At 49.1% G+C, this 13,213-nt stretch overlaps 2 protein-coding genes across 3 annotated transcripts in view; one reads left to right on the top strand and one right to left on the bottom strand.

Annotated features, from left to right (window-relative positions):
* Nucleotides 1-315: 315 nt before the first annotated feature.
* On the bottom strand, nt 316-3,056 carry TNNC1 (troponin C type 1 (slow)). The gene is made up of 6 exons (XM_004676086.2): nt 3,007-3,056; nt 1,560-1,590; nt 1,211-1,357; nt 846-960; nt 501-637; nt 316-418 (listed from the first exon to the last, which is right to left on the bottom strand). The coding sequence occupies exons 1-6, from the start codon at nt 3,028-3,030 to the stop codon at nt 387-389; spliced, it is 486 nt and encodes a 161-aa protein (XP_004676143.1). The 5' UTR covers nt 3,031-3,056; the 3' UTR covers nt 316-386.
* Nucleotides 3,057-4,382: 1,326 nt separating this feature from the next.
* NISCH (nischarin) overlaps nt 4,383-13,213 on the top strand; it is a 33,926-nt gene continuing 25,095 nt past the window's right edge. For both annotated transcript variants that reach the window (XM_004676084.2, XM_004676085.2), the window contains exons 1-3: nt 4,383-4,608; nt 6,567-6,650; nt 7,327-7,509. In XM_004676084.2, the coding sequence (XP_004676141.1) occupies nt 4,513-4,608; nt 6,567-6,650; nt 7,327-7,509 (363 nt within the window). In that variant the 5' untranslated portion in view covers nt 4,383-4,512. The remainder of the gene's footprint in view (nt 4,609-6,566; nt 6,651-7,326; nt 7,510-13,213) is intronic.

Genomic DNA, 13,213 nt, shown 5'->3' with positions numbered 1-13,213 from the left:
AATTTCTGTCTCCAAATGCAGGACCCCTTGGCTGCCAACTGACGGGCCCATGCCGTGGCTCCCAGGAGCATTAAAATGCAGATCATTTGCCATCAGACTCCAGAGGCTGGAGATGGGGCCTGGAGTGTGTACCCTGAGCCAAGCTAGCCCCACCTGTCTACGGTGGCACACAGGGCGGATATGGGGGGCGGGAAAGAGAGTAGTCATCAGGCCAGGGTGGGCGCTAGCGAGGGCCTGGGGCCCCCAGGAGTATGAGTCAGACACCAGGCCTCCAGAGAGCAAGGCTTTATTTGCCTTCCCTAGGGCAGGGCTGGAGGAGGAAGGTGTCATCAGGGGGCCAGCTAGAGCTGAAAGGTGGGTGCAGGCAGTTCTGGCAAGGGTAGGTTCTACTCCACCCCCTTCATGAACTCCAGGAACTCTGTGGAGAGAGACAGGCCGGAGTCAGGGACGGTCTGGGGCAGGCAGAGGCAGCAGGGCCGGCCCGCTCGCTTCTCACTCACCATCGTAGTCGATGCGGCCGTCGTTGTTCTTGTCTCCATCCTTCATGAGCTCCTCGATGTCGTCCTCCGTGATGGTCTCCCCCGTAGCCTGGAGCATTATCTTCAGCTCTTCCAGGTCGATGTAGCCATCAGAGTTTCTGTGGAGAGGAGGGTTCTCAGAGCCCTTGGAAGGGGCCAGAGGACAGACGGCCTCCTGGCACCTCCCATGGAGAAAGGCCTGGGCCCCTGGGAGATGACGCCGCCCATACCCCCCACCCTCTGCTGTCTGGGAGGGGGGCTGAGGCCACGATTCTCTTTTCTCCAATCATGCTAGGGTCGGTCGAACGTCAAGAGTCAAGCACTCACTTGTCAAACATGCGGAAGAGGTCAGACAGCTCCTCCTCAGACTTTCCCTTGCTGTCATCCTTCATGCAGCGAACCATCATGACCAGAAACTCATCGAAGTCCACCGTGCCACTGCCTGGGGTGGGGGCAGGGCCGCCAGAGAGGGGAGATCAGACACAGACTCCAGCTGCACACTAGCCCCAGGTTCTCACTGCAGCTGCCCACCATCTCTGTGAGGAGAGTGGCTGTTGTGTCCGTTTCATTGAGGAGATGGCTGAGCCCAGAGATACAATCTAACTCCTTCGGGGGCAGAGTAATGAGTAGTAGAATCAGGCACCAGTGGGCTGGGAGGGTTATGGGTCTGGGGTCTGGACCAGAGGGCTCACCATCCTCATCCACCTCGTCAATCATTTCCTGCAGCTCCTCGGGAGTGGGGTTCTGGCCCAGCATCCTCATCACCTTGCCCAGTTCCTTGGTGCTGATGCAGCCATCCTCAGCGCCCAGCACGAAGATGTCAAAGGCTGCCTTGAACTCTGTGTCCAAGAGGGCGGGTGGGGCAGAGTGGCCAGGGCTCAGCAGCCAGGACCCCGGAAGGCCAAATCATCCCTGGGGCCACCTGGCAACTTCTGAGGCTTCAGAAGTCACAGGAAAGGGCCCTCAACCTCACCCCCCAGCCTGGAATTCTCGTGCTCCCCCAGCCTGGCCCTGCTATACCATGTGTGTGGGTGCTCTCACCATTTTTCTGTTCTTCAGTCAGCTGCTCTACCTAGAGAGGAGAAGAAATTTCAGGACACAGCATCAGGCTTTAGCTGCTTTCAAGCAAACCAACCTGTTCTACAGGTAGGAAGATGGAGCTGGGAAGAGACAGGTCTTGTCCAGGTCACAGAATAGAGGCCTCAGGCCCCCAAGGCCCTAATGTAACCCAGCTGGTGTCACTGAAGCTGGGCTCAAGGCCAGGGTGGAGGTGGGCACCCCTCCAGAGCTAAAGTAATCCGGAGTAACAATAGTCAGTGACCACTCAATTTCTTTTGGGGCCCCCTGCTTGAAACCCAAGCAGAGTAGCTTTAGGGACAGCTGTCCTTCAGATTAGGACAATAAAACCAGTGTGTAGGGGGCACAGTCATCCACTGTAACCTGACCGGGGTGGCCACTGGCTATTTTTAACGGGGGACATAGTTAAACCTGGTGATTGTTCTGGGACTCTGGCATGCAGGGGGTGGGGCAGTGTTATCTGGTCCCCTGGCCTGCTGGTGTCTCAGGAGCCAAAATTAGTCCCCAGCCCCGACAGGCCTTGTATGGGCACTGGGTGGAAGGCTGCCCCCAAACTCCAGCTCTATAAACTCCTGCAAGACAGGCACAGGCACCCCCAGAGCCAGTTGGTGCCCTTCCCTGCCCTGGAGTAGGGATGTACTTCTTGGGGGGAGGGAGGCGTCCCCTCAAAGACAGCAGTCTGTGCTGGGGTGTCCTTTCTCTGGGGTAGCGCTGTCAGCAACTATCTCTCCCTGCCCCCATGGAATAGCATCTGAAGCCCCTTATTGACCCCAGGAAGTCTGCAGGGACTTAGGGTAACCTCTTGCTCGCCCTTGCCCCTCACTGAGCCACTGAGCTCTGAGCAAACCAGGTTGGGCTATGGCCCCACTTTTCTATTCTTCCTAGCTCTCCCCAGTCCCGATCCTTCCCTGCCTGCTTCAATCCTCAAAGCCCCTTTCCCAGTTCAGAATTCAGATTCTGGGCCCCCTTCTCACTACACCTATCCCACTCTCCACAGCATCTTCAGCCAGCTGAAGGAGCCTGAAGGGATAAGGGAGCTGTGGACATGTAAGACACAGACTGTAACGGGCAGAAATTGAGGGGTGAGGACAGGGAAGCAGGAATACAGTGAGAGACTGCTCTGGAGGAGCAAAGAGATGGAAAGAAGCTAAGAAAGGCAAAGACCCAGATACAGATGCAGAGAGATGTGGCATAGAGACAGTGACAAGGACTACAGGCACAGGACACAGGAAGGAGCTAGTCTGGTCTCCGCTCCAGACCCACACCTCATGTGCATCCCAGAACACCAGACCCACCATCCCCTTACGGCCTTAGCTAAATGTACACGGCTCTCTCCCAGATCTCACTAGCTCCCTTCCTGAGCTGGTGAGTCCCAGTGCCCATCCAAACCCTGCTCAGATGCATTCCTCACCGCAGCCTTGTAGATGTCATCCATGCTGGTGGCTCACAGGGCAGACTGCTGGGGTTGCCAGCCCCTCTGGGCTTAAATAGCCCCGCTCAGCCTTCTAGGCCCAGCCCACTTCTGTGAGCACAATTATCCTCCACCCCCCTCCCCTGTCCCTGATGATCTCAGGCTGGCCTGAGTCCGCAGCCTGGGAGTCTCTGAAAGGTTTCTTGAATGAAAACATGGACCTAGAACAGGGCGAGCACTACAAAGTGACAGGTGCAGGCCATGCCCTGACATACAGCAGTTCAGCTTGCCATTCAGTCAGGGAAATGGGCCAGGCTAGATATTACTCTCACTTTGAGATATGGAAACTGACTCCTGGGCAGATGGCAACTTCTCTAAAGTCTGACTGACTTCCCAGCCTTAGCCTTAAGTGAAACCTCTCTGGAGTTGGGGTGTGAGGGGGACACCAATATGCAAGGAGAGGCTGAAAGTAAGGGCCCTAACAAGAGAAACTTCAAATGCCAAGCTCAGAGTGTAGAGCTTGGAACTAACGGAAAAGGAATCAGCGACCCATTTTGGGACAGACGAGTACTAGCTTTGGGCTTGGGTCAGCTGCACTCAGCCATTGCACAAACACACCTACAGATGCCCTATCACACCAGACCACCCACCCCCTTTCTCTCCAGCTGTGCCACTACCATATTCTAGGTTTGGATTTTCCCCTGGGCTCCTCTCTTTGCCTGAGCTTCTGCCATTCCAGCACTGGAGTTCCTGGGTCCCGGGCCATTTTGTTAAGCCCTCCCCTCCCCGCCATTTTGAACTCCGTAAGGACGTCGTCCGGAGTGTCTTGTGCCCAGCGGGCAACACATACATACCCTTCCCTTCCTCCTATAGTCCACCTGCATTCATACAGGTACCCTGCTTGATAAGCACACCAGCTCCCTATCTTGCAATCCCGGGACTATATAGACTAACCCTTTCCACTCTCCAGCAGAGAGGAGATCTCTAAGTCTTAGATTAAAAAATAGCCCAAAGTCACTCTGTGTGTGCCTGCCCAGGTCCTAAGCACAGCACATTTGTCCTCTTCGCAGGCCCTACTGGGAATGAGACCAAAGCCCAGTGAGGTGTGATTACTTGGCGGAGAAAACTGAGGCCAGGCAGCGCAATGACTTGCTCTGGACCTTTTGCTCTCCCTTCCTGGGCACCAACTGTCCATGCCCAGAGCTGTTCTGCCCTGAGCCTCAGCTTCTTAAGCGCGGCTAGGAGCCGAGAAGGCGGCGCGAAGCAAACGCACGTTATGCAAGCGGACCCGCCGAGGAGGCCTGCGCATGCGCGTCGCTGACAGCTGTTGTCAATCACACGTGAGGGGCGGGGCGAGGGTGCGAGAAAGCGGCGGGGCCAAGATGGCGGCGCGGCGCGCGACGGGGGCGGGGGGCGACGGGGGCCGGGGGGCGGTGGGACGCTGACCCCGCCTCCTGCTGCTGCTGCTGCTGGTCTGCGCCGGGCGGCGGCGACGGAGCCCGAAACATGGCGGCAGCGGCGCGCAGCTTCGGGCCGGAGCGGGAGGCCGAGCCGGCCAAGGAGGCGCGCGTCCTGGGCTCTGAGCTCGTGGACACGTACACGGTGGGCTGCGGTCGCTGGCGTCGGAATCCGTGGGTGGCGACTGGAACCCTGAGTCCGAGTCGGGGGGGAAAGGGGGAGGTGTAAGGGGAACCTGGGCCCCGCTCCCCGGGAGGAGGGAGATGGGGCTGGCCTACGATTTCGAGGGGGGAGCTTGGGACAGGGCATCTGGGGAAGGGTATGGGCCTTACAGGTCCGGAAAGAGGGACAGGGGTGCAGAAGGTTAGGGTTGAGGAGGATCTCGGAATAAAGCGGTGTCTAGCGAACGGGGGTCTAGATGACGCTTGGAAGGGCACAGGCCGGGGAGGACGAAACGGGTCCGGGAGGAGGGGTAATGATGGGGGAGTTGTCTGATGGATGGGGTGAAGGGGAGGGCCAGGGGCCTGGGGGCCTCGCAGGAGAGGGCGGGACCTTGATCTGGGGTGGCGTTTGCACTGTGTTCTAGAAATTGGGGTGGTGGGACGGTGGGCGTCGGCAGAAACTAGAATGGAAGAAGGTTGGAGCCCATGCACGGGTTGACTGGAAGCGGGTTTTCTACTCAGGGCCGAAAGTGCAAAACCAGGAGCCTTAGGGATCTTCATGGCTTTGGGGTGCAAGGTGGGGCGGCAAGCCACCCCACGTAGTTAAAGGCAGCAGGGAGATGGAGAGCTGAAAAGGAGGTGAGTTCATACAGTGATGGAGTTGGAGCTTCTTGGTCCCCTGTGGCCCTGAGGTAGGGCACCTACTGAGCATCTTCCAGCCTCCGGTCCTTTGTTCTGAAGGGGGGGGCCTTGGCTCCACCTCCTGGCCCCTAATCCTAACCCTTCTCCTTGGGGGTCATTCCTCTGGCTCTTTCTACTTTGCTGGGGGGAGAGCGGGGGAGAAAGGGTGGAGGAGGAAAGCGGCCTGGCTGGAAGAGGGGCTGGGGGCAGATCCTGGTACCACAGACGCCCTGGAGAAATGGCTCCTCCTCCACAGAGGCTCCAACTAGGTTGATTATTTTCTCCTTCCCTGCCTGCTGCGGAGGCACCAGAATCAGGGAGCCTCACCCAGGTGAGGATTGAGGCAATTTGAACTGATGATTGATTGGCCATCACCTACCTGCGCATCCAGCTGGAAGACCTGCCCCAGAGAGCTCCCTTTACTCTAGGGAGCCTCTCCTCAGAGGGCGTGGGGGCGGTGGTGAAGCAGGCCGACCCTACCGTTTTGTCTCCAGGTGTGTTGAATTGAATATTAACACACCTCTCTGTTGAACATTTGCTATGGGGGTCTATACCCTGGCCTAAATATTTGCATGCATTACCGTGTTTGAGTCTTAGGCCGACCAGGTTTTAAGATGAGAGGGACTGATGCTCAGAGAGAACTTAGGCTTCCAGTCATTTCCATAAGTGACTCGTACATAAGCCATACCCAGAAGTAACAAGGTTTTGAACTCAGGTCTTTCTTGACTCTGAAAACCATTCTCTTATCTACTAAGCCCTTATGTTAGGGCTTGGTTGCCCAGCTTCCTCGCCCCTGACCCCTAGCTGCATGAGCTAGCTGAAAGGGTTGGAAAGGGACTGACTTCCAGTATATAGTCAGCGCCCCTGGGGAGAAATACAGCCAAAAGGCTGGTCCCACCAGGCCTGGTCCTGTCCTGCCTCTCATGGAAGGGGTGCCCTTGCCTGTAGTTCAGGTTGGATTGGCTTTAAATTACCTGAAGGTAGAAAACTAGAGATGTTTTGATAGGATAGTTACCTTTCCCATGCCTCATGGTTGGAGAGAGCCACTTATCCTGTGCACCTGCGGATTCAGGGCTGAGGCGGTGGAGGAGGCTGTGAGGGGCCTGTTGCTCAGCGAGGGTCAGGCACAGGAGCTGTGGGCATTGACAGTTAACTTGGCCTGGGGTAAGGGAGTCTTAGTGCCCTGGCCTGTGGCTAGGTTAAGCGGGGGAGGGGCTACTCCTTGTTGCTGGTTGGACAAAGGTGGTTTTCCCCTTTTAGGTTTACATCATCCAGGTCACTGATGGCAGCCACGAATGGACAGTCAAGCATCGTTACAGTGATTTCCATGACCTGCATGAAAAGGTAACCTGTGAGCACTGGAGACCTGTGTCAGGGTTTCAGGCCATGATCTCATTGTGCATGCATTTGTTTTACATTAAAATAGCTTCTATACCTTTAGTGTTTTTTAATAAACCAGTTTATTAATGTAGTTGACAACAGATAGTGGGAGTTCAGCCTTAATAGGAAATGGTGTACAAGAAGCATACTTGAGCAGTTTTAAGATTCCAGTCCTAGCTTGGATGTGACTTGTTGGAACAGTCTATTGGGGAGGGAATGGATTTGAATTTGTTCCACTCAACAATAGTTACTCCAGAATCAGTACTTTAATATCTGACTGAATTCTTGACTTTCTTTACTTTTGGAGAGACATTCTTTCTCTGGGTCATTTGCCTGAGTGTGTTAAAGACAGATTGCCAATATGATTGGGTTTATTTCTGGTTTGGAAAAGATCTTGATTTAGGGACCTGGAGCATGTCTCCAAGGCTTTCCAGTGGAGCTCACTGCCTGGGATTGTATTCGTATTTCTAATACTAAGTGAATAGGTAAGCCAAATCCCAGATGCACTGGGTTGATCACTAATCCAGGAGCTCCTGCCTCGAGGAGTTGTGCCAAACAGCTGCCCTCAGCTGCTTGCCTCAGGATTGCACAATCAGGAAACCATTTGCTGTATGTTTGACACACTTATGTTTTCTTACAGCTCATTGCAGAAAGGAAGATTGATAAAAATCTGCTTCCGCCCAAAAAGATAATTGGGAAAAATTCGAGAAGCTTGGTGGAAAAGAGGGAAAAGGATCTGGAGGTCTATCTCCAAACACTCCTCGCCACCTTCCCTGGCGTGGCCCCTAGAGTGCTGGCCCACTTCTTGCATTTTCACTTCTATGTAAGTTCCCCTCCGGTTTTCTCGTTTCTCCTTGTCCCACAAGCCCACAATTGCCAAAATTTAAGGCTGCAAACTGGCAGACCTCATCTTTGAGGGGAGGAGAGCTGGAGTTTGACCCCGAGATTAGAAGATGGAGGAACTTCTCTCTGGTGGGGGTGGAGTGTGGGCAGAAGCATGGGCACTGACAGGTTCCCCTTCATCTGGTCATAGGGAGGATTTTCCTTCACCAGGTGTTTTGTTTTAGCAAAGTCAGCTTGTGGGTATTTCCACCAGTTTTCTATCCAAGTGAGACTAGATTGGTAACAGCTGACTACTGGCATGGACGTGTGTTGAGTTGTAGCTTCATAGCTCAAGACTAAGCAAGGGATCAGTCTACATTGCCATCTTGGGTTATTTCAGAGTCATAGGTGCTGAGAGGGAAGCTAAGTACCTTCCTGCAAGGGGAAGGGATGGAAGTGGCTATCCTTGAGCAGTGCCACACTCCCTTATGGATGGAGAACAGCTTTCATGAGCTGAAGTGACACGATGAGTTGTCAAACTTCAGGGAGGGAAGTTTGACAAATGTGAAACCAGAACATTAAAAATAACACTCCACTTCTGAGAATTTATTCTAAGGAAATAAATCAGGGAACTGCAAAATGGATAAAGGCACAAATATAAGGAGGTGTTTTTTAAAAATCAAAGAGTAGGCACAGCACTAAGAAGCTAAAGCCACTTCAGCATGAGTTCGATCCCCGCCACGGAGGTGACCCACATGGTGCAGCAGACCTCCCCGACCCATCCTCTGCTCCCCTCGGCATTGTACTTCGTTGATCTGCCTTTTCTGCTCCCCCCTCTGTCTCTAGTGAATCCCCTCACCACCCCTGCACCTTTGGCCTGTGCCCCAGTTCTGTATGAATAAATAAATAAATCTTTAAAAAAAATCAAAGGGTAACCTATAAAATTGGCAATTATCCTGCTAGAAATAATGATGGTGTACCTGTGGATTTGTTGACATCAGAAAATAGATATATTAGTACATGAAAAGAACAGGCCATGACACAGTATGTAGCACATGATTCTATTTTTATTAAAAAATTATAAAACTATATTTGTCTAGGAAAATTCTAGAAGATTATTCACCAAGATGCTTGGAGTAGTTGCCTGTGTTAGATTTTTAAAAGAATTTACATTTAGTATTTTCAAATCATTTACATTTAATTGTTTTCCATTTGTGTGTTGAAGATAGGAAAGATTCTACCCCTTTTTCAGGCTTGCCTTTTAGGAAGGAACCTGTGGGTTCTGGGCTCAACAATCTAAATGTGTTTAAAAAGGAACTTTCTAGGGCCTCCCTGGTGGTATAAGGGGTTCAGTCTCAGCACTGTGAAGCTATCACAGCCACTGCAGCAAGGTTTGATTCCTGGCCAGGGATCCCTGACCCACATGGCACAGCAGACTTCTGTCTTCGCCTGCTGCTCCCCTCAGCACTGCATTTCAGTGGATCTGCCTGTCCTGCTTCCCACTCTGCCTCTGGTGAATCCTCTCACCTTTCCCCTCACCTCTGCCCTTCACCCCAGCTCTTGTATGTATAAATAAATAAATCTTTAAAAAAGGAATTTTCTAAAAGTATTTTCTTAAAAAAAAAAAGTATTATTAAGATAGCTGAACCTTTCTTGGAATGCAATAGAACCTGGAAATTTTCTGGTAGTGTTAGCATTGGGCTACTAAGCTTGGAAGAACCATTGTGGACAAAATGGTGATATTTCTTATGTGGTATCTGGATTTTGTATGCCATGTTCCAGCAGTGTATGTGGTAAGTAGCAGTTCCTTGTAACCCTTTTGACTTTTTTTTAAAGATATATTTATTTATGCATACAAGAGCTAGGGTGTAGGTCAAAAGTGTGTGGTGAGGAGAAAAGGAGAGGATTTACCAGAGACGGAGTGGGGAGCAAAACAAGTGGATCCATTGAAATGCGCTGCTGAGGGGAGCAGTGAGCAAGACTGGAGAGGTGTGCTATGCCATGTGGGTCAGCTCCTTGGCAAGGGATCAAATTTGTGCTGCAGTGGCTGTGCCCCCCTTTTGACTTTTTTTTCTTACATGAGAAAAAAATTTCCATTCTTCATGTGAGTCCATATAAACGTTACTGACTAGTATTTTAAGAAATGCAGTATGTTAAGAAAGCTTCGATTAGCTATTTAAGGATAAAACTTACTCAGCTCTTTGGAAGTATAACTCATTGCTTGAGGCCTAGACCTTTCAGGAGGTCTGCTGGCTGCCTCCGATTTGCCTACTTCTGAGTCTAGAAAGGCCTCTTAAGATAGGTTTGCTGACATGGACCTGGGAGCACCCACATCTATAGTTCTCATTTGAGGACTAATCTGCTCTTGAAGCAGTTTGGATATTTTTAAATTACTGTGACAAAACAGTCCACTGGGTTATATAAATCCAAGGATAGACAAAAGTAATTGATCATTAAGTTAAATGAGAGCTTCTCAGCCATGGTACCATTGACATTTTGGCTTGTAGAGGATGCATTGTCGTGGCATCTGTGGCCGCTCCCCACTAGATGCCCACAGCACCTCCCCACCCAGCTGTGACAACTAAAAAGGTCTCCAATATTGCCAATACTTCCCTCAAGACTCAACAGTTGTACCTGATTGAGAGCCACTAGATTTGATCCTTGATAAGTTTGAAGAAACAGGGCCTAAAATGTTTTGTTAGTCTTTACTATAGGGTGAGAGATTTCTTGGGAATGTTTCTTGTGACTTTTGTCCCATTAGTGTCCTTGAAACTGTTCCAAACATACTCTACCTCTGTGGGGCTGACGGATTATGAGGACCCAGGAGACCCTACTGTGTACTTTTTAATAATGGAGATATAGTTCACATACTACAAAATTCATTCTTTTAATATGTGCAGGATTTAGTATATTCATTAAGTGGTGCATCTGTCACCACTCTCTAATTCTAGAACATTCATCTCCCCCAAAAGGAATAGTCATTTCCCATGCTCCCCAGCTCCTAGCAATCACTAATCTACTTTCTATCACCGTGAATTTGTTTATTCTATACTTTTCATTAAAGGGAATCTTAGAGTAAAAAAGGATCTTACAGAAAAGTCTTCGTGACTCTCTTCACTTAGCATATTTTCAAGATTCATTCTTACTATAGCGTAAATCAATATTTTTGTCCTAAGTGATACTGTTTATCCATCTGTATTTTGTTTTACCTATTCATCAATCGATGGACATTTGGGTTGTTTCCACTTTGGCTATTATGAATAGTACTGCTTTGAATGTTCCTGTGTAAGTTTACATATGGAAATGTTTCATTTCTGTTGGATATACACTAGGAATGGGATTCTGCTGGGTCATATGGTAACTTTAACTTTTTGTGAACATTTTCTCCATAATGGCTATACCATTTTACTTTCTGAGCAGCAGTGTTTAGATGTGCTCATCTCCCAATAACCTTGTTAACTCTTGTTACTATCCATTTTTGTAAAGTGGGTGATACAGTATCTAATGGTTTTGATTGCATTTCCCTACTGACTAATGATGTTGAGCCTCTTCCCATATGCAAATCTTTGGAGAAATATGTTCACATCTTTTGCCTTTTTAAAAATTAAATTACTTGTCTTGTGTTTTGATTTGTTCTTTATATACTTTGGATATGAACCTTTATCAGAAATGTGACATGTAAATATTTTCACCTGTTATAGAAAATGTCTTCATATTCTTGATAGTGTCCTTTGAAACACAGAAGTTTATAGATTTTGATGGTTTAACTTACTTTTTCTTTGGTTGCTTTGGTGTTGTATTTAAGAAATTATTGATTAATCCGATGTCACAACAATTTACAGCTATGTTTTTTCCTAAGAATTTTATGGTTTTAGCTCTTCTATTTAGGTCTTTGGTCCATTTCTAGTTATTTTACATGGTATATTTGTACATGGTATAAGGTATATGGGTCAACTTGATTTGCAGGGTGGATTTCAGTGGCACAGGAAGAAAGCACCAGTTTTCTCAGTCTTGAGATGGTATGTGCTAGATCTCTCTGGGTAATTATACCCTGATACTCCTTGACTCCTGGTGCCAGACCGCATCTTCCCTAGTGGAGAGATTTTAAGATTCTGTGAAGTTAAATTTCAGTACACCACTCTGCTTCCCAGCAGTTCATCCCAAGTCACTTATTGAACCTCTGTGTCCAGTTTCTCTTCTGTGAGCTGGAAGGTGATGACCCCAGGCCTTTGGAAGAAAAGTGCAGTGGAGGGTAAAGGACCTAAGAGAGTGATGGGCCCATGACAAGGGCTTACCAGGTGCCGGGCAGTATCGAGTCAGAAAGTGGTGTCCTTGAAAGGTGGCATTTATATCATTTCTTGTTTTAAAACCCAGTTGGTTAGAAAGAGGAAGGTGGTTTTTGAAATTTGAAATGGGAAGTTAGGGTGGAACTGGTACCACCTTAGCATTCGTTTATTGCCAGCATTTGTTTTAGTTGCAGAATACCAAGGAAGTAAATGATAGCAGATTTCTCCACAACTTACAGTCTTACAGCTTACAGTTTGTTCTATTAAAGACGTTTGAATCCCTTCATGTGGAATTTTCACTTCAAGTCAAGTCTGACAAGGCTGACTCCTGCTAGACTGCTTCATCACTGTCTTAGTCAGTCAGACAGGGACTTTAATGTGTGTGTAACCATCACAGTGCTGTATAATCGGATGCCTTGCTTGCCCTGTGACAAGCAATCTGCTTGAGTTTGTGCCAAGCAGAAGTGTGTTAGGCTGGTCTGTGTTTTGGGATATACTTGCTTGGGGGCGCCTCACATGCAGACACGCTTGGTCAGAATGTTAGTTGCCAGACTGCATACTTACTATTCCATAGCATCATATACAACTCATGCCCTCTATTCAAGGCCACACAATAGTGCTTAATCCTGGCAGGTAGCTGATTGGGATGGTGGTACAGTTTTGTTTTGTTTTGTTTTTTATAAATTTTTTTATACATTTTTCAAATGTATAAAGTTTTCTTTATTTTTTTAAAGATTTATTTATTTGTACATATAGAACTGGGGTACAGGCCAGAGGCGCAGGGGCGGTGAGAGGCTTCACCAGAGACAGAGTGGGGAGCAGAACAGGCAGATAAACAAAATACACTGCTGAGGGGAGCAGCGGGCGGGCCAGGAGAGGTCTGCCACGCCACGTGGTCTCCGGGGCAGGCGGGAATCGAACTCATGCGGAAGTGGCTTTAGGTTCTCAGTGCAGTGCTTTAACCCGCTGCGCCACCAGGGAGGGCCAAGTTTTCTTTATTTTTAATAAAAGTAAGTTTAGCTTTTTAGTTTTAGAGAACTACTCTGTCACTTTCTCAGTTACATTGGCAAAGAAAGCATTGTCACTGCTAACTATTCACTGTCTAAAGTAGCAGAGCAGTGTCTTCCTTGCTATGGGAAATTCTTCTTTTTTTTTAACAGTTTATTTTTACATCATTTTGTACATTTTTTTCCCCATCTCAATTGTAATCCCCGTGGGTTTCCACATCACCAAGTCACCCATGTGCCATCACCATAGTCCCGTGCACTTCCCTCCCCACCCACCCCCCACTCCCTCCCCAGTCTTTTGATCCCATTCCCCACTCCACCCCCACAAAATGTCTCTGGTATATGGCTGTTCATTATTCTTATTTTCTCACCTGATCCATTATACTCCTGCTATGAGCGAAACCATCCGGTA

Source organism: Condylura cristata, unplaced genomic scaffold (genome assembly GCF_000260355.1).
Source record: "Condylura cristata isolate star-nosed mole 26May11 unplaced genomic scaffold, ConCri1.0 scaffold00004, whole genome shotgun sequence".
Taxonomy (NCBI): Eukaryota; Metazoa; Chordata; class Mammalia; order Eulipotyphla; family Talpidae; genus Condylura; species Condylura cristata.
This window is presented reverse-complemented; position numbering and strand designations above follow the sequence as displayed.